General features: G+C 47.3%; 1 protein-coding gene across 9 annotated transcripts in view; it reads left to right on the plus strand.

Annotated features, from left to right (window-relative positions):
* The window catches only part of DAPK2 (death associated protein kinase 2), a 116,354-nt gene that overhangs the window by 86,098 nt on the left and 10,488 nt on the right, over nt 1–19,768 (plus strand). For 7 of the 9 annotated variants that reach the window (XM_070577590.1, XM_070577587.1, XM_070577612.1 and 4 more), the window contains 5 exons: nt 2,640–2,769; nt 6,851–6,899; nt 7,707–7,733; nt 12,452–12,604; nt 13,664–13,709. In XM_070577590.1, coding sequence (XP_070433691.1) covers nt 2,640–2,769; nt 6,851–6,899; nt 7,707–7,733; nt 12,452–12,604; nt 13,664–13,709 — 405 coding nt within the window. Of the gene's footprint in view, nt 1–2,639; nt 2,770–6,850; nt 6,900–7,706; nt 7,734–12,451; nt 12,605–13,663; nt 13,710–15,076; nt 18,915–19,768 lie in introns of those variants that run through there. The other 2 variants (XM_070577608.1, XM_070577576.1) reach the window with 1 other exon arrangement.

A 19,768-nucleotide genomic window follows, 5' to 3' on the forward strand; every position in this document is an offset into this window, starting at 1 on the left:
GTGGGCCACAGAGGTGAGAGGATGTGAGGCTAGGACCCGTCTCACCTCTCAGGGTGGTGCTACCTGGGAGAATTCAGCCTCCAATTGTTCTTCCTTCCTCCCTGTCATTCCCCACCCCCATCTCCACTGCCCCGTAGTCCTGGGGATCACCAGGTCCAGTGTGTCTGCCTCTGTCCACTGCAGCTCCCATCCCCATTCAGCATGTATCATGTTGTGGTGCCTGCACCTCAAGCACACTGTGATAGTCAGAAAGACCCAGGCCTGGCCCCTCAGCCCCAGAGACAAGCCTCAGGGCCATTCCCTGGAGGAGAGGACAGTTCCCAGTAAGGTGACTGAAGAATGTGGTGGGATGGAGGGAGGAGAAGATGGTGGGCAGTGGGGAGATGCCTGGGAGATGGTGGGCAGTGGGGAGGGTACAGCTCTCTACATGGGGTGCCAGGACACTTGGGGTCCATGAGCAGCCACTGGAGGGCTGGCTTCGGGGCACTGGAGTGGGGCCCCTACCTGAGTCCTGTCTCTTGACCTCCCCCTGCCTTCCACTCTCCTTGCAGCAGAGCCAAGAATCTGCTCTGCTTTGGGAAAAGACTTTGACACATTTTCAAAATAAAGCTGAGAGAATTCTCCAGAGGGGAAAAAGAATAAACAAGCTGAAAAACATGCAAAAGGAAATGTATTATTTATTTTTTTAAAAAAGGAGAGGGCCCTCAGCCAGCTCACTTGAGTGTAAGTTTCCAGCCACTGTGACATGAGGTCCCAGAGACTTCAGGGAGCTGGGAAGTTTGGAGTCGGGGCGCCTAGAGTGTCTTCAGTCCAGATCCAGAATCAGTTCCGCTAACAGTTACGGCCGCCCTCAGCCTGGCAGCCTCTGCGCTCTGTGCCTCAGGGGGTGAAGATGCAGACCTGAATCCTCTCTCCAGCTGAGGAACCGCTGGGGGTGCTGGGACAAAGACAGCAAGGACTGTTGGATAAGGGAGAGCATGACAGACGTCATAACGAAAAGGTTCAAATAAGGAGGAAAGGGACTGGGGGAGGCAGAATTCACTTATGGTGGTGGGGGGCTCAGTGCTGGGGAGGGAAAGCTTCAAGGAGTAGATGGGTTGAATTAGACGTTGAAGCCCAGCTAGAATTTTGATGGGCAGAGATTGAGCAGAAGGCTTTCCAGGTAGAGCAAATGATGAGAGCAAAGGTGCAAGGTGGGAAATTCTTCAGCACTTTGAGAAACAGGGATATTCAATTTTCTTAAACATTTGTTTATTTATTCATTCATTCATTTAAAACCACTTTATTGAGATATAAGTCATATACGATACAATTCACCCATTTAAGGTATACAGTTTACAAGTTTGAACAACTAACACCACAATCAATTTTAGAAAATTTTCATCACCCCAAAAAGAAACCCCATGCCCATTAGCAGTCACTCCCCATTCCCTGAGTCCTAGGCAGCTACTAATCTACTTTCTGTTTCTATGGATTTGCTTATTCAAGATATTTTTGTGTCAATGGAATCATAAAATACGTGGTCTTTTGTGACTGATGCTTTCACTTAGCATAATGTTTTCAAGGCTCATCCATGCTGTAGTGTGGATCAGTACTTCATTCCTTTTTATTTTTTAATTTGCCTTCATTCATTTTTATGGCTAGATAGTATTCCATTATATGGGTGTACCACATTTTGTTTATCTACTCATCAGCTGATGGCTGTTTGTGTTGTTTCCACTTTAAGACTATTATGAATACGCTGCTGTGAACATTGGTGTACAAGTGTCTGTGTGGCTGTATGTTTTCAGGACATTCCACTTTGAGTGGACTGCGGGACAGTCACGGTGGGGAGTAGGAGGAAGGAGGGCGAAGCAGAGGGACCTGCTCACCCACAGTGTACTCTGAGCGGTTGAGCAAGAATGAGAAAGATGGGCTCAGGATCCTGTTCTAGCCTCACTGGGGCCCTAGGGTGTGTGAGGCCAGGGCAAGTCTGTCCCCCTACCAACACACACCCACATTGTGTGTCAGTTCTGGGAGCTGCTTGCTGAGCTGGAAATAGCCTGGGCAGCTGGTATTTTCCCTGGAAATCAGGTGCATTTTTTCCTGTGTCCTGCTGGGGGCCAAAATTAGTTAAACACATAGAGAAATGTGAGCTGCATTGTTGGTCTAGAGGAGGGGAGTGTTGTCAACAGGAAGCTGGCTGGCCAGGGGAAAGAGGTGGTCAGGAAGACAAAGGTCAATAAGCCAAGCGTAAGCCGAGACTAAGCTACAACACCCCTGCCCCCATCACACTCACACAGAGGCGGTGGTTTCGTCTACAGAAAATGCTGCAGGTTCTCCCTGGCCCCATTTGACAGATGGGGAAACAGAGGCACTGCAGTAAGGGATCTGCCCGTCAGAGACAGAAAGGGGATTAAAGTCTCCAGTCCTGCTGTAAGCAGCAGGTTTGGTAAAACCCAGGCCTTCCCCTCAGCACTATGCCTGTTTTGAGTTCACAGGAGAAGACCGAGGACACAAAAACAAGACAGAGTTTATACTGTTTTAGTCTCCTAAAAAGGAATGCCAAACCCACCCCAAACCCGAAGCAAAAACACAAAACAAGGCTTTAATTACCATCTTTTCTTTTCTTCCTTTCCTTCTTTTCTTTTGTTCTCCAGCCAGAAAACATTATGTTGTTAGACAAGAATATTCCCATTCCACACATCAAGCTGATTGACTTTGGCCTGGCTCATGAAATAGAAGATGGAGTTGAATTTAAGAACATTTTTGGGACGCCAGAATTTGTTGGTGAGTTTTAGGCCTATTTCTCTCTCAGCTGGGAATCCAGGATCAAAATGTAGAGAAATCCCAGAAGAAATCCTGTGTCTGGGGCTGTGGCCTCTGGGATGAGATGACACCTTGGGGACCTCTAGAAACCTGATGGGTGGGGAAGAAAATGTCTTGCTGGGCCTCTGGGTGTGGGTCCAGTTGCTGGCTTTGAGCGCCCAGTGGGGCAGGGGGAGCACAGGTGGGGCTCAAGGCCTTTGCAGAGTTAAATGCCCCAGAGCTGGCTCCACCTCCTGCTCTTAGATAAGTTTATTGTGAAGATTTAAAATTACCTCGCCCTCTTGCATTCCCATAGACTCAACTTTCTCTGGAGTCCTTTTGATTTCCTGAAAAGGAAAAGGAAAATCATCTGCTAGGTGCCAGATCCACCCACTCGCCTCTCCTGTGTGCCTGGCCCTTACTCATGCCCTGAGGCCCAGCTCCAGCAGGGCTCTGGCTACCTCTCTTCTATCTGTTTCTCTCACCCTTGGCCCAGGCCCCAGAAACCCCCTCCCGGGGCTTGGGCTGCAGGTTGGAGGTCACAAAGAAACAGCCTGGCGGAGGGTAAGGAATGAGAGTTGAGAACCCCCTCTCTCTGCTTTGGGAGTTGGGGTGGCCTTGGAAATGGAGGGAAGGCATGGTCTCTTCAAAACCTGGGTGCTGAAACTTCTGACCACAGTCCAATCGAAAAGGAAGACAGAATGTGTCAGATCATCCACCCTGACAGATTTTCAGGCCATACATACCAGCTCTGCAGCCACTATTGAATGGTGCTGAGAGACCCCACAGACCCAGGGCAAAGGAAGCTCTCTGTGTGCCAGGCACTATGCCTGGTGCTCTACAGACATTATCTCAGTTAATCCTCAAATGACCTCATGAAGCAGATATAGTTATTTTCTCTATCAAGTTCTTTGTTCAAGAAAACAACCAGTAGGTGGTGGAGTTGAGATTCGTAAACAGATACATCCAGCAACAAAACCTGTGCTCTTTCCATTACATGGGGTTTTCTTCCTAAGAAAACCCTGCCCCCCAAGGGGCTTACAGTTTAGTTGTGGAAACAACACATCAAACCACAAAATAAGAGTGCTGGAAGGATCATCTGGTCTAGTTTAACAAATGTGGAATTGGAGGGCTGGGGGATTTTAGTTAAGGTCAACCAGTGGTTATTCTTCACCTACCATATGACAGATATGAGAAGTGTGAGCCGTGTGGTTGGTCTAGAGGAGGGGAGTGTTGTCAACAGGAAGCTGGCTGGTCAGGGGAAAGAGGTGGTCAGGAAGATGACAGTAAGGAGTCACACTCAGAATGACACACCCAAGATCACACAATGAGTTGATGGCAGAGCCACTTGAACCTGGGGTACAAGACAGCTATTCTCACACTTTGTCCCTAGGCAGCACTTGCAGCCCACCATTCACATATCTGGTAAAAATGACTATGTTTGTTTAGTTAAGTTCATACCAAGTGTTAAATAACGATAAATGGTTCAACTAGAAATTCAGAGCGATAATGAAGAGGTGTCACAAGACAGGATGTGATTAATTGTAAAACAGGTGATATAGACAGCTCTGAAAGACTGTTCAAACAAGATACCCACTCTGGCAAAGTCAGTGGGATCAGTCAAGGCCTTGAGTAAGTAAGGGACAAGGGGCTGGTGTTGTGGGTGGGAGAAGTGTCTGAAGAGGGTTGGGAAGGAGCTAGGATAGAGGAGGAGCACATCCCAGGTTCAGTCATTGATAGCAGAGGGGTAGGGCCAGAATTAGTGCATTTATCAGGGACAAACCACTGTCCACTCTGGATGAACCAGAGAGTTTCTACCAGACTGGCTGTACGAGTCGGATATTGTTGGGTGGGGCCAGACTGTGGAGGATTTTGCCCAGTGGTATGGTGGTAAATGTCTAACAACCAGGTCTCAAAACAAAATAAAACCCTAATTTATAGTATTTGCCAATTTTAAGCTACCAATATGTTGTCACTGAATTCAGAGTTGGGAAGAGATGCACACAGTTGACTCTCATGAGCCAGTATCACTCACTCCAGTCCAGAATTGCTTTTATTTGCACCTTATATACATAGGGTGACTTCTCTAAGCCTCTGCCCAAATTGTGATGACTTTCTTTACCCAAGACTCCTGAGAAACAGGTTGTAACCACCCTCGCTACTCCCACCATTCCTTTGAAATTTCCTCGTGAGACTCAGGGTTAAAAAGTTAGTGTCAGGTTTCAGGAGCGTGGTGGACCCAGTTTCCAAAAGCCTCTCACTACAAAACTGGATTCCTTTTTGTTTTTAAAAGATTGGCACCTGAGCTAACATCTGTTGCCAATCTTCTTTTTTTTCCTTCTTCTTTTCCCCAAAGCCCCCCAGTACATAGTTGTATGTTCTACTTGTAGGTCCTTCTGGCTGTACTATATGGGACGCCACCTCAGCATGGCCTGATGAGCAGTGCCATGTCTGTACCCAGGATCCAAACTGGTGAAACCCCGGGCCTCCAAAATGGAGCATGTGAACTTAACCACTTGACCACAGGGCTGACCCCCAAAACTGGATTCTTGAGAAAAATATTCTCGTTAATGCAATTCTGGGCTCGTAGGAAATAAGAGACATCTTTAAAGGTAGTAATTCCTTTAGCATCACCTGTCCCACCCCCAAAAGCCGGTGAAATTAACTTAGAGTTGGAGCTGTGAGGAGCGAAAAAATTCAATAGGAGGACCTCTCCTACAGGCAAGTGCGCATATTGGCATTTCAGTTAGAGACTAGCAAGATTCAGATATTCAAAGACTTAAGATACTGAAATTATCTACCGTTGACTATAAAATAAATGAAATGTATATATATATAAAAAAAGGTAGAATCACAAGAATGAGCAAGCAACAAGAGACTGTCAAAAATGACCAGGCAAATTCTGAAAAGAATCGGATAGAACTTTAAGGAACTCAATAGGGCCAGCCTGGTGGCCTAATGGTTAAGTTCACACACTCCACTTCAGTGGCCCAGGTTTCGCCGGTTCGGATCCCAGGCACAGACCTACACACCACTCAAACCATGCTGTGGTGGCATCCCACATACAAAGTGGAGGAAGATTGGCACAAGTGTTAGCTCAGTGACAATCTTCCTCACCAAAAAAAAAAGAGAAAGAAATTCAATATATACTTGTGGAAATTTAAAACTCAATAAATGGGTTAAATAGCAGATTACACACAGCTGAGGAGAGAATTGAATTGGAAGACTAAGCTGAAAAAAATTGTCTAGAGTACCACAGAGTGACAAAGACATAGATACATAAAGAGAGGATAAGCAAAAGAGGGTAAAAAAAGAAAGCCTAAGGTGGGTCTGTTTGGCATCCCAGCAGAGGAAATAGAGATGATAGAGGAGCAATATTTGGCGAGAGTGGCTGAGAATTTTCAGAACTTAGGTAAAAACATGCATCCCCAGATGCAGAAAGGATAATGTATATTAAACAGAAAAAAAAAATGAATCCACACCTAGACACAATATAGTTAAACTCTAGGGTACAAAGACAAAGAGAAGACCTTAAAAGTAGTCAGAGAGAAAAGATGGAGCAGTTATTTTTTAAAAACCCAATAATTAGACTGACATCATACTGCTCAAAACAATAATGGAAGCCAGTGTCCAATAGAATATTACCTTCAAAGAGCTGAGGAAAAATAGTGTGGATTCCTTCTCTGCCGTCTTTTCTTCTTCATCGCTGTTCAGCGCTGACCTGACTAGTTTGCGCCAGAGTTTTAAAGCAGGCCTTGTCGCTAGACCCCATTTCTCCTTCCTGCGTCTCCCTCTCTGTACCCTCCTCTTCCTTTCTCAGGTCTTCCCATGTACTTTCCCTCTTCCTCACTGTCAAGGCCTCTTTGTGAAAGGTTTCTACCAGGATAACAGGGAACTTCCTTCCTCAAAATTCTTAGACTTGGATTATCTCCATCCACTCCTATGATTTTCCTTAGTGGAGACTTAGGATGGAGACATTTGGCTCCAAACTCCGTAAAATTCCCTATAGCCATCTCTTCTCATCTTCATCCTCCTGCTGACTCTTCGATATGGCTTCTTTCAGCTCCAGAAATTGTGAACTATGAGCCCCTGGGACTGGAGGCTGACATGTGGTAAGTTGTACAGGTCACACAGGTGGCCTAGGGATCCTTCCAAGGGCAGAAAGCCTCAGACCCTAGCTCTGGCTGACATCCCCCTTGCCCATGAATCCCCTTTCTCCACACTCACCTTTCAGAGCCTCTGGCTGCTCCAGGTTTGCAGGACTTGTGGCCTGGGCAACAGGGGGCAGCTGGGCCTGGAGCTGAGGCTGGTTAGAACATGGCTGAGGCAGAGGACAAGGGGAGAGGTGAGGCTGGAGGTTCAGGCTCACCCCTGAGGCCTGCCACAGCCATAATAAAGATAATAGTAACACTAGGTCATTCAGGCAGTCGACCAGGGGACCACTGAGAGCCTGTCGTGTTCCAGGCGCCGGGTTGGGTCAGGGGATACCACAGTGGTTGATTCTCTGCACGGGTAGGACTCATTTCGTTTGGACAGTGCTTTACAGTTGGCTGAGCACTTTGATTACTTGGTTTTCTAAAATCCTCCCAGCAGTTGTCTGAGGTAGTTATCATTCTCCTCATTTTATGAGGAAAAAGAGGCTCAGAGGGATGAAGGACTTGCCCCAGTCACAGCCTGCAAGTGCAGGAGTCTGAGCTTGAACTTGGGTCCTCAGACTCAATGTCCAGAGCCCAATGACCCCAAACACGTCCCAGGCTGCTGCTGAAGAGTGGACGGAGAGGGGCACAGGGCTTAAAATCGCATCCAGAGGCCATCGTGGAGGGGCAAGTGACCACTTCCCCTGAGAACCACGCGAGGAGGCTGGTGCCGGTCTGTGATTAGAGCCAGGAACCCTGACTTGACTGTTCTTTGTTTTGCAGGAGCATAGGCGTCATCACCTACATCCTGTGAGTATCCCTGATCCTGGGGCCCAGACCCACTTAGATCTAGGGAAACCGGGAGGAATGAGAGAGAGGCAGGCGGACAGACAGACAGACTGACATTTACTGATTTTACTGATTTGCTCATTTACTATGAGCCAAATGCATTCAATCCACACAGCAAACCTGAAGTTAAGTGCTCTTAGCACCATTTCATACTTTTGACCCTGGGGTTGAGGTTGAGCAGGAACCCAGGAGAGAAGCCTGTGGCCCTGCATCTGCGTGGGCTGTGTCTGCATCCCCGCCCTGGCCAGGGACCCACCCCTCAGCCTCACCCAGGCTGAGGCTTCCTGTGAGAATGTCCATTTTCACTTGGAAGGCTTGAGACAGCTCTCCAGCTGCCATGCCTTCCCTGATCCTGCTTCTTCCTTCTCTCTCTTTCTCCCTCCCTTTCCCCAGCTCTTTCATTCTCTCCTCCTTTTTGCCTGGAGTCTCTCTTTCCTGTCCCTGAAGTATTAAGTTGCTTAAGCAGAGATTTCCTGTGTAGCCCCGTGTGTAGTGGATCTGTCACTTTCCATCTCTTTGGTCTTGGGCAGATACTTAACCTCTCAGCCTGTTTTTCTCATCAGAAAATTAGGAATTGCAAACTTCCCGCTACAGGTGCATTGTGAGGGTTAAATAAGCTGACATGTGTAAGTTTCCCAGCGCTGCTCTGGCACATAAGACATGGCTGATTAATAGGTGTTTATTCCATCATTGCTTCCCAACCATTGTCCCTTCACAGCACGTCTGGAAAATCCTGTGGGTTTTTTTTTAAATTGAGGTCATATTGGCTTATAACGTTGTGTAACTTCAGGTGTACTTTATTATATATCAGTTTCTGTATAGACTGCATTGTGCTCACCACCATTTTTATCCATCACCATACGTATGTGCCCCTTTACCCTTTTTGCCCTCTCCCTACCCCTTCCCCTCTGGTAACTGCTAATCTGGGCTCCTTATCCTTGTGTGTTTATCTTCCACATGAGTGAAATCTTATGGTGTTTGTCTCTCCCTGTCTGGCTTATTTCCGTAGCATAATACCCTCAAAGTCCATCCATGTAGTCACGAATGGCACAATTTTGTCTTTTTTTATGGCTGAGTAGTATTCTGTTGTATATATATATACCACATCTTCTTTATCCAATCATCTGTCGATGGGCACTTGTGTTGCTTCTACGTCTTGGCTGTTGTGAATAACGCTGCAGTGAACATAAGGGTGCATAAATCTCTTTGAATTGTTGATTTTGTGTTTTTTGGATAAATATCAGTAGTGGGATAGTTGGATCATATGGTATTTCTATTTTTAACTTTTTGAGAAATGTCCATACTGCTTTCCATGGTGGCTGCACCAGTTTGCATTCCCACCAGCTGTGTATGAGGGTTCCCTTTTTTCCACATCCTCTCCAACATTTGTTATTTCTTGGCTTGTTAATTATAGCCGTTCTGACAGGTGTAAGGTGATATCTCATTGTAGTTTTGATTTGCATTTCCCTCATGATTAGTGATGTTGAACATCTTTTTATGTGCCTGTTGACCATCTGTATATCTTCTTCAGAAAAATGTCTATTCATATCTTCTGTCCATTTTTTGATTGGCTTGTTTGTCTTTTTGTTGTTGAGTTGTATGAGTTCTTTATATATTTTGGAAATTAACCCCTTGTTGGATGTATGATTTACAAATATTTTCTCCCAGTTCATGGGTTGTCTTTTTGTTTTGTTCATGGTTTCCTTTGCCTTGAAGAAGCATTTTAGTCTGTTGTAGTTCCATTTGTTTATTTTTTCTTTTGTTTCCCTTGTCTGAGTAGGCATGATATTCAAAAAGATACTGCTGGGGCCAGCCCAGTGGCGCAGCAGTTAAGTTTGCACATTCCGCTTCTCAGTGGCCCGGGGTTCACTGGTTCAGATCCCGGGTGCGGATATGGCACTGCTTGGCTAAAGCCATGCTGTGGTAGGGATCCCATATATAAAGTAGATGGAAGATGGGCATGGGTGTTAGCTCAGGGCCAGTCTTCCTCAGCAAAAAGAGGAGGATTGGCAGCAGTTAGCTCAGGGCTAATCGTCCTCAAAAAAATAATAAAATAAAATAAAATAAAAAAGGTACTGCTAAGACCAATGTCAAGGAGTGTACTGCCTATATTTTCTTCTAGGAGTTTTATGGTTTCAGGTCTTACATTCAAGCCTTTAATCCACTTTGAGTTAATTTTTGTGTATGGTGTAAGACGATGGTCTGCTTTCATTCTTTTGCATGTCCAGTTTTCCCAGCACCATTTATTGAAGAGATTTTCCTTTTTCCATTGTATGTTCTTGGCTCCTTTGTCAAAGATTGGCTATCTGTAGACGTGTGGTTTTATTTCTGGGCTTTCAATTCCATTCCATTGATCTATGTGTCTGTTTTTGTGCCAGTACCATCCTGTTTTGATTACTATAGCTTTATAGTATATTTTGAAGTCAGGGAGTGTTATACATCCTGTTTTGTTCTTCTTTCTCAGGATTGCTTTGGCTATTCGGGGTCTTTTGTTGTTCTACATAAATGTTAGGATTCTTTGTTCTATTTCTGTGAAGACTGTCATTGGGATTTGGGTTGGGATTGCATTGAATCTGTAGATTGCTTTAGGTAATATGGACATTTTAACTATGTTTATGCTTCCAATCCATGAGCATGGAATATCTTTCCATTTCTTTATGTCATCATTGATTTCTTTTGTAATGTCTTATACTTTTCGTTGTATAGGTTCTTTACCTCCTTGGTTAAATTTATTCCTAGATATTTTATTCTTTTTGTTGTGATTGTAAGCGGGATTGTACTCTTGACTTCTCTGGAACAGCTGTTTTTATGGCAAACTGGGTAAGAGTCAGCCCATAGTCAGAGGGGACAGGGGACACCAGAGCTCAACAGCTAAGGGGATCATTCTCTCAACACCACATAAACCAGTTCTCTGCGTCTTCCAGCAGCACTTGGACTGGGAGCTCTGTATGATGTGGTGGACCCCCTGCACTGCAGCAGAGGGTCTCAACCCTGGCTGCTCATTAGACCTTTTAATACCCATCATGCCCCAGGCCCCACCCCAGATCTATTAAATCAGATCTTTGAAACCTTGATTTCTTCAGAACTCTGGTTTCCATACTGAAATACTAAGGAATTCCAGTGTTTACAGGACATGTAGCCTTCTTGTAGCTCATTGAATTCCACACAGTTTATTGACTGCCTGCTTCATGGTGGGCACTGTGCCATGCACTTGGAATACTGACATGAGGGACAGTCTGCCCTGCTTGCCTGTGTCGGAGGGAGACAGGTAACTGTCACCTGGTGGGACCAAGGTTATGCTAGAGGTTATGCTGGAACAGATGGGAGAGCCACTGGTTTGCTGGGGCTGCAGAAGTTTAACAAGAGAGAGATTTGAACTGGGGTATACAGAATGAGGTTAATACTCCAGGTGGAAAAGGAAGGAAGAGCTGTCCTGCTGAGGAAAGGAAAAGTGAGTATGTTTAGTATGGTGAAATGTACTGAGCATGTGGTAGGGACCAACTTCTGGTGCCTTGCTCAGGAGTTTAGATGTGATCCTATAGAAAATTGGGAGTGGTAGAAGGTTCTTTGTGTTCTAACAATGACAATAATAATGGCCATCAATTCCAGAGCTCTTAGTATGGACCGGAGTTGCATGGAACATTTTTTATATATTTATTCTTCATAACAATCATATGAGGTGGAGACTTTTATTTTCTTAATTTTACAGATGAGGAAACTGAAGCTCGGCTTGGGTAACTTACCCAGGTTCACACATGAGTGGCAGAGCTGGGATTCAAACCCAGGATTGAAATATCAAATTTCTCCCAGTGCACCTTGCTGCTACCATGCTAAGACAGCATCAGCGGAGATAGGGATGACCTTTAAGAGATATTTCGTAAATGGAACCAATGAGAATTTTTGGCCAGTTAGATGTGAGGGAATGGAAGGAAGAGTCAGAGGTGGTGGCTGTGTTTCTAGCTTGGGCACATTTGTGAAGTGACACTAATCAAGGCAGGGAGTGCATGGAGGGAAGTTTGGACCCAATGACTTCTGGGACAGTGGCTCATCTGGGAAGAGGTATCACATAAGCAACTGGAATTTGAGTCAGGAGACGGTGGATTCGGGAGTCACTATTTGATGACACATCCTTGACAAACCCTGCAGGGGAACCTCAGACGCTGGTCCGGTCCCTAATTGCCATCCACTTCCACAGTTCTCAGGCTTTGCTCAAGCTGCTCCACTAGCCTAGAAGACCTTCCATCTTCTTCTCTGACTGGTGACAAACCTCTTCATTCTTCAAGACACAACTGATGTAAATGTCAGCTCTCCCGGGAAGCCTGCACAGGACCTCCCCTCTGTCCTGTTCTGCCTCAGCCCTCTTTCTGGCCTTCTGTTATAGTCTGCCCTGCTTTGCTGGGGATTATGAATAGCCATGCCCCTGTGTCTCTCTCCCCTCTTTTTTGAGTCCCCTGAAGATACAGTTTCTCTCTGTCCTACTCCTACTACGTACTGGGAGCTCCATAAAGTGTATTGAATTGGACCCAGTAGAAAAGGCTGCTGACTGGCTGCCCAGAGGGGCCAGGCACTGTTGCTAGGAGCCTCCCATCCCCATGCAACAGTACGAGTTAGGGGTCCCTGAGTGCATCTCCCCATTCCATCTACCTTCCTACCTTCACATGTTCCCTCTTTGTACTCAGCCTGAGTGGAGCGTCCCCTTTCCTGGGAGACACGAAGCAGGAAACGCTGGCAAATATCACAGCAGTGAGTTACAACTTTGATGAGGAATTCTTCAGCCAGACCAGCGAGCTGGCCAAGGACTTCATTCGGAAGCTTCTAGTTAAAGAGACCCGGTAAGAGGACAGAGAAAGGCACTGGCTTCTCAGGTACTGACCTCCTCCTATTGCCTCTCCCAAAGACTTGTCAGTCTGTCCCCACTTTGCGCGGGCTGTCATCCACTCTATTGTGGTCTAATCTGGGCAGGTGCTGAGAAGTGTGGACCGGCTAAGACTTGGCATTTGTCTTGTTTGCTCAAGTCTTTCTGCTTTCTTTTCCTACTGAAATGCAAATAACTGTGTGTGTGTGTGTGTGTGTGTGTGTGTGTGTGTGTGTGTGTGTGTTTAGAAGTCAGCTTGGGTTTCTCTAGGGCTCATTATCTTGTGCAGTGTCTCCCAAAGGCACCTGGAACTAGAATTTTTAAAAGGCAGCATTTTCAAGCCAATTCAGCTGGGAGAAAGGGGAGGCAGGCTCAGAGGGGTCATTAAGAGAGAGGATAGGAGACGTACTAATCCTACCCCTTCTTTAGGGCCAATCGGGAGCCCTGCAGCTATGGGCTCAAAGCAGGAGATAGGCTAGGGGTTGTAGGGTGCTGGGTGCCCAGAGAATGGCCTAGATGGGGCAGGGGGAAGGTCCACACACTCTAGAAGGCCGTGTCCTCTTGGTCCCGCAGACTTCAGAGGAGGCTAGAGTGGGGTCTTCTAAAGTGCAGGGGCCAGAATTCCCTGTCTAAGGGCAGTGCTAGGTAGGATCATCCTACTGGGAACACAGCAGGGAAGGGCAGAGAAGGGATCTAGGAGACAAATAGAAAAACAGAGACCAAAGGTTTGGCAATGCAGAGCTGGAAGTTCGAATGAGCACCTAGGACTCTCCTATAGTATGGCATTAAACCCTTCAACTTTGGGACCAAGGACGAGGGTTTATGTAATGTCAATCTATTGAGAGGTCTGCCTGGACCACTTTCTCTGGAGTGTAGGGAATTCAGCCAGTTCCTCGTCCATCTTGGTATCCCCCATTATTCTGGTGACGGCAGTAGTCAAAAAATGCCAAAATGCAGGTCTAAAAAGAATAAGAGTAGAGACTGTCGCTCTCAGCTTCTGTCCTCATGGATCACTGTTTTCTCATCTTCATTGCAGGAAACGGCTCACAATTGAAGAGGCTCTCAGACACCCCTGGATCACGGTAAGGACAGTGATGAGTTCTAGTGAGCAGGCAGGTCCCTGCTCTGTTGCCAGGGCTGGCTAGAGTGGCCGGATGCAGAGGGCCCATGGAAAGGCGTTTGCTTGAAACACTGATCCTCGGGCACAGATGAAAGCTGGTCGGGGGCTCCGCAGGGTCTGGGCTTGTTCAAATAGGTTTATAGGTTTACGTTTATGTTTTACAGGTTGAGGTGACTTATGAAATGAAACCCTCGCAAACCTCAGTCGAAACCCTTTTTCTTTGAGGCCATCTTGCAAAGTGTTCTTTGTCAGAGGACATGTCACCATCATTCTCAAGCAGAAATCAGGACTCCCCAGTTGTAGAGAGAGATCGATGACAATTAAAAACCACAACTTGTAACCAGAGCTCCTTCTTTCTGATTTTGGAGCTCTGAGTAAAAGATGACAGTCAAACCAGTCACCCAGCTTCCTCAGGCACCGGGAGACCTCAGGGACTAGGGCTCTGAGATGGAGCCTGGTGGGGAAGAGAGGCAGCTGCTCTCAGGGCAGTTTCAATCCCTCTGGGGAGGGTGGAGGCGCGAAGGTGAATCCCTGCCTAACCCGCTTTGTAATCGGGCTTCCAGCTGCTGGTTTTTCAGAGGGCCTTGCAGTCTAATCACGTACAGTAAAGTGCTAGTGAAAAGCAGGGGGGGATCAGGACACTGGGATTCTGACCCTAGTTTTGCTGACTGATGAGATGTGCACACCGAGGGACGTCACCAGACTTCCCATTCACCTGGATTATTAAATGAGGTGGCTGGCGAGGGTGATCTGAGGGTGCAGATGAGAAGGGAGATGGAGAGCAGGGAGCGCTGCAGCCCTCGGAGAAGGTCAGGTTCATCTGCTCATTGAAGGATGGGGAAGGCCAAGGCCCTCTACATTTGAGGTGGGCCCAGAGCACTGAGGTGGGGAGTCTCTTGGGCTGCTTCCCTGCTCAGTGTGCTGAGTGTTGCTGAGGCCCAAGGAACCTAGTGATGCTGAAGGAGAGAGGCCCCTCAGCCTCCCTCTGTCAGCCATGCCTGGTGTGCTCCAGCCCTTGAGTGGATGCCTGCAGAGTCCTGGCTATAACCTGCTTGTTGTGCAAGCACCCCTAAATGCTATGCGTGTGGAGACCCTCTCTAATGGCCGTGGACCAGCATGTCCTGAAGTGAGCATGCAGGTGGCACCCACGTACTGCTACACCTTTCTTACGGTATGTAGGGGTGCTCATCCCACTCTGGGCCTCCACATGTCCTGACGCATGCAGTGAATGCCAAAGAGGCTGCTCGTGTGCCTTCTGCCTGCACCTCGTACTGCCCTTTGGAGCACGTGTCAAATTAACCCTGACTCTTCTGTCTAAACACCCACCAGTACAAAGGAGAAGTCAGAGCCCCAGAACAACGGAAGACAGAGCCCGTCCAGCTGAAGACCAAGCGCCTGAGAGAGTACACTCTCAAATGCCACTCAAGCATGCCCCCCAACAACACCTATGTCAACTTTGAGCGTTTTACTCGCGTGGTAGAGGACGTGGCTCTGGTGGACCAGGGATGCCGTGCCCTGGCAGAGGCCCATGATACCATCCAGGATGATGTGGAGGCTCTGGTCTCCATCTACAATGAGAAGGAGGCTTGGTACCGAGAGGAAAGTGAGAGTGCCCGGCAGGACCTGTCCCAGCTCAGGTATGAGTTCCGCAAAGTGGAGTCCTTGAAGAAGCTCCTTCGAGAAGACATCCAGGCCACAGGGTCCAGCCTCGGAAGCATGGCCAGGAAATTGGACCATCTGCAGGTGCAGTTTGAGGCTCTGAGGCAAGAGCTCTCAGCAGACCTACAGTGGATCCAGGAACTGATGGGCAGCTTCCAGCTGGAGAGCAGAAGCATAGATGGCCTGGGCTCTGTGTTCCACCGGGACACCAGTGAGTCCCTAGTGGAGCTGTTCAACAGATCGTGCAGCAAGGAAGTCTTGGCCAACTTGAAGCTCTGAGCACCAGAATCCAGACAATAATGCATCCTGGATGGTTTGCAGAAGCTGGTTCCCAACTGCCATGCCGGAGCATCAGCTAGAATCATCGTGCAGGGGTGTGTGTCTGTAGCATAGCTTTCCACCCTCTTCACAGAATCCAGAATCACAGGGTGCTAGCTAATTATTCATCCTGCACCTCCTCTCACCAACCTGATTTCCTGGGAGAGTGTTGGCAGGGCAGCCAAGCTGTTAAAACCATCGAGAATGAATGCCCCTCACTGTACCCTTCTCCAGAGGGAAGATGGCTGGCCCTGGGGAGATGCTTGATAATTGATTTGTGATGATGGATTTGTTCATGTCTCCCACCCCCATGCCTTGCAGCTTGCAGATCTTGGGTAATATTCGAGTTAACTAGAGATAACAGTAAGTCAGCTTGGTGCTTTCCAGCCATAGAAGCAGGTATTTAAAATGCACAGAGAAAATGTTACCTTTCGTTTGCATTGACTTTTCACTTAGCAAGTACTTATGTCTTTGACCTCATGTGATCCTTAAATGAGCTCTGTGAGAGAGGAAGGTGGGTAGTATTATTGTTGTTGTGACTATTATTTCCATGTAACTGATGAGGAAATTGACTCAGAGAGGGAAAATGACTTACGCAGGGTCATTCATAGCTAGTTGATACAGATGAAACAGAAACCCAAGATGCTGAACTCTAAGATAAGGCATATGGGATGAAATAGTGAGACTTTGCTGTAAATATACCCCTGAATATTAAAGGTCAGATCCCAGAGGAAAAGTAGGCAACTTCATGTATTCTGCCAGCTCTGGGTGAAATGCCTCATACCTTCAGACAATTATCTCAAGAGGTGTGTATGGGGGCTGGCCCAGTGGCGTAGTAGTTAGATTCACACACTCTACTTCGGCCTCCTGGGTTTTGCAGTTTCAGATCCTGGGCGTGGACCTACACACTACTGATCAAGCCATGCTGTGGTGGCATCCCACATACAAAATAGAGGACAATTGACACAGATGTTAACTCAGGGACAATCTTCCTTAAGCGAAAACAGGAAAGATTGGCAACAGATGTTAGCTCAGGGCCAATCTTCCTCACAAAAAATTTAAAAAAGAAGTGTGTCCTAGAAGGTATAGTTCATTATCCCTATCCAGCCCTGTCCCTATCTGAAGATCAGCCTGCGGAGCAGGAGGCGAGGTGCAGCATCTCACTCTTCTTCTTTCCCCTGGCTAAGGGCCCCAACTTTGTGTTGAGAATGAAGACCAAAGGGACTCAACAAGAAGGTTCCTTTTCTTGTGAACCCAGGGCACTGGGCCCTGAAAGATCTGAGAAACTCCATGAGAGTTTTTGAAGAGTGTTGACATTAAGATTGGGAAGCACAAGGCTCCGTGGTCCCTTCTTGACCCGAAGCTTTGAGCACAGCTACCTGAGGACTGTATGATCTCATCTCCCTTTTCCTGGAGGAGGGCCAGTCAACCAACTCACATGGACAGAGCATGGAGTGTGGGCCCAGCGCTGTGCTAGAAGCTTGGGGTAGGGGAACAGATTGTATGGTTGTAAAGTGCCTTCACAGCCTCATAAAATACCCTTATCAGATAGGCAGGGTCAATGTTATTCCCAATTTGGAGTTGAGAAAACAGAAAAGAAGTGATTTGCTCAAGGTCAAAATAGTGGCAAAAACAGAAGGCTTCTGATAATGACTCAGTTGCTCTTTCTGCTTCCCCTAACTGTCCCAGGGTCCAGGAATTTACTGGCTGCTAAGAGGGCAGGTTATACGCAGATTCATCCATCCATCCATTCACAAATAATTTTTGAGCATCTACCAACTGCCAGGCACTTATCTTGGCACTGGGGATACAATGTTGAGTGAAAACAGGCATGTTTCCTGTCTTCACGGAGTTCGCAGTCCAGTGAAAGATTCCAACATTAATCAAGAACGTTCTACCAATGGAGAACTGCCACTGGGAGATATGCTATGAAAGAGAAGCACTGCAAGAGCCTGCAGTGGGCATCTGATCTTGTTAGGGAAGGCATCCCTGAGGCGGTGACACTGGAGCTGAGATTAGCTAAGCAAACCAGGGAGAGAGAAGTGTTCCAACAGACCCATCATGCCAGGGCTCTGTGGTGGGAGGGGCCATGGAAGGCTGAAGTTTGGGACAGAGGAAAGCTGGAGAGGAGAGAATAAGAGTGTGGTGTAGACATGACTGGAGAGGAGGCAGGACCAGCATGTCTTTGCTCTATTAAAGGGCTCTACCTTTATCCCAAGAGTCATGGGGCGCCATGATGGATACTGGGCTAGTCAACACCCCGAGACGCTGGGGGGAAGATGCCTAGTTAGCAGTACAGACGGGAAGTGGTTTAGGATGAGACATGAGATTTCGAGCCTATGAAACCATTTCTTCAAAGTGCTCTCTCCTTTTCTATCAGTGTGCTGGATCATTTCAAATATCATATATATTTGTAACAGAAACTTTTTTTGTCAAATATAAGAAATCTTGATTAGAAGATACATCATTTTATGTACCAAAAGTAAGAAAGAAAAAAAGCCCAAGGTGGGAAGTCCAATAGAAGACCCCACACAAAGCTGAGATGCACTCACTGAGAGGGTAAATGAGAAATAAGCCACATGCGGAGAGGGACAGCAAGGAAACGTGTGCCTCAGCCCTGACACTTGTGGAGGGATGAAAAAGTCTCCCCTGAGAGTAGGAGCCCCAGGCCGGTGGGACTCATGCAGCTTTGCTTTCTGAATTTGCACAATTAGTGTGGTCCAAAAGAACCTCAAGCAGAGACTCTGATGTCTGAGAATCTGACAGTCTGAGGCTGAGTGGCCCCCGTGGCTGGCAGAAGCAGTGTGGTCATCTCCCAAAGCACCTCCTTCACTTCAGACCAACGGCAATGATAGGACACCATTGACTGGGACATGCATCCTGATTTCAGAGATCCAAAAATGTGCATCTTGGAATCAGTGGGAGATGGCAAAGCCCTGTATCCCATACCCTGCCTGGGAGAATTGGTACAAATGACACCTACAATCCCTCCAAGGACTTACCTGCCCTGACATGGGATGTGATGTACTCATTTCTCATCAGACACTGCAAATATGAAAGGTCCCTTTGGCCACGTCAGTAGACCTTGACCTCCATAAAGCCAGGTTTCCTAAGGAAAGGAAGCCCCTGATTGAGCGACTCAGGGCAAACTTTCCTGTGAAGGTCAAAATAAAATGCAGTAAAAGAGTAAGATGCTGATGATGATTTGAATTAGGGAGACTGGGAAAAGGGAGTGAGAAGCAGTCATTGTAGAATGGTGGCATGTGCCACACCCCATCCACCGGACACCCTCATTTTATGGGACAGGATTGTCTAAAGTCACCTACCAGGCCTGGGTCAGAGCCAAAAGTCGTTTTCCTCACAGTAGTGGAATCATCTCCTCTGTGTTCATGTCATTGCTGGTAACTACTTGTCATTTAGATGTTTTATAAACAGACCCTTTTCTGTACTAACACATTCCAGAGAAAAGTTGAAGTGAACTGGGAAATGTCCCCAAGTCTTTCAAGGAAATCAGAGAAGACTGTGACCTTCCTCTGTCACCCGGCTGGTCCAACTCCAGACCCTGCTGCCGAGGGGAGCCCCAGGAGGCCTGTGGAGTGCTCAGCCAGAGGACCTGTTTAGCTCTTCCCCACGTGCCTACAGCTGGCATTTTAACAGTGGAGACAAGAGCAGAGCAGGGCTGATGACAGTGGGGTAGGGTGTTGGGAGTGGAATGTTTCACTGGTACCTAGAAAGAAGAAGGCCTGGAGGATGCTGCTCTGTGGGCAGGCCCCTCTGCCGTCATGGAGGATTTTTCACTCACCAGGCTGTGAATGAAAGCTCGGCCCCTGTGCTCTGTGCAAATGCCATCCTGGGCCATTGGGGAGGGGAGGGTAAGTGGGTGACGTCTTCCTGAATCAGGATTCCCAAGGACGCTGGAGAGCCGATGCTTGGAGAAGGCAGCAGCCTGTCCCTGCTCTGAGGCAGATGCACGTGTCTCATGACTACCTGGCTTCGCACTGGGAAGGGTGGGGATGGTGTGGTAACCGATAATTCTGTGGATGC

Source organism: Equus przewalskii, chromosome 1 (genome assembly GCF_037783145.1).
Source record: "Equus przewalskii isolate Varuska chromosome 1, EquPr2, whole genome shotgun sequence".
In the NCBI taxonomy this organism is placed as follows: Eukaryota; Metazoa; Chordata; class Mammalia; order Perissodactyla; family Equidae; genus Equus; species Equus przewalskii.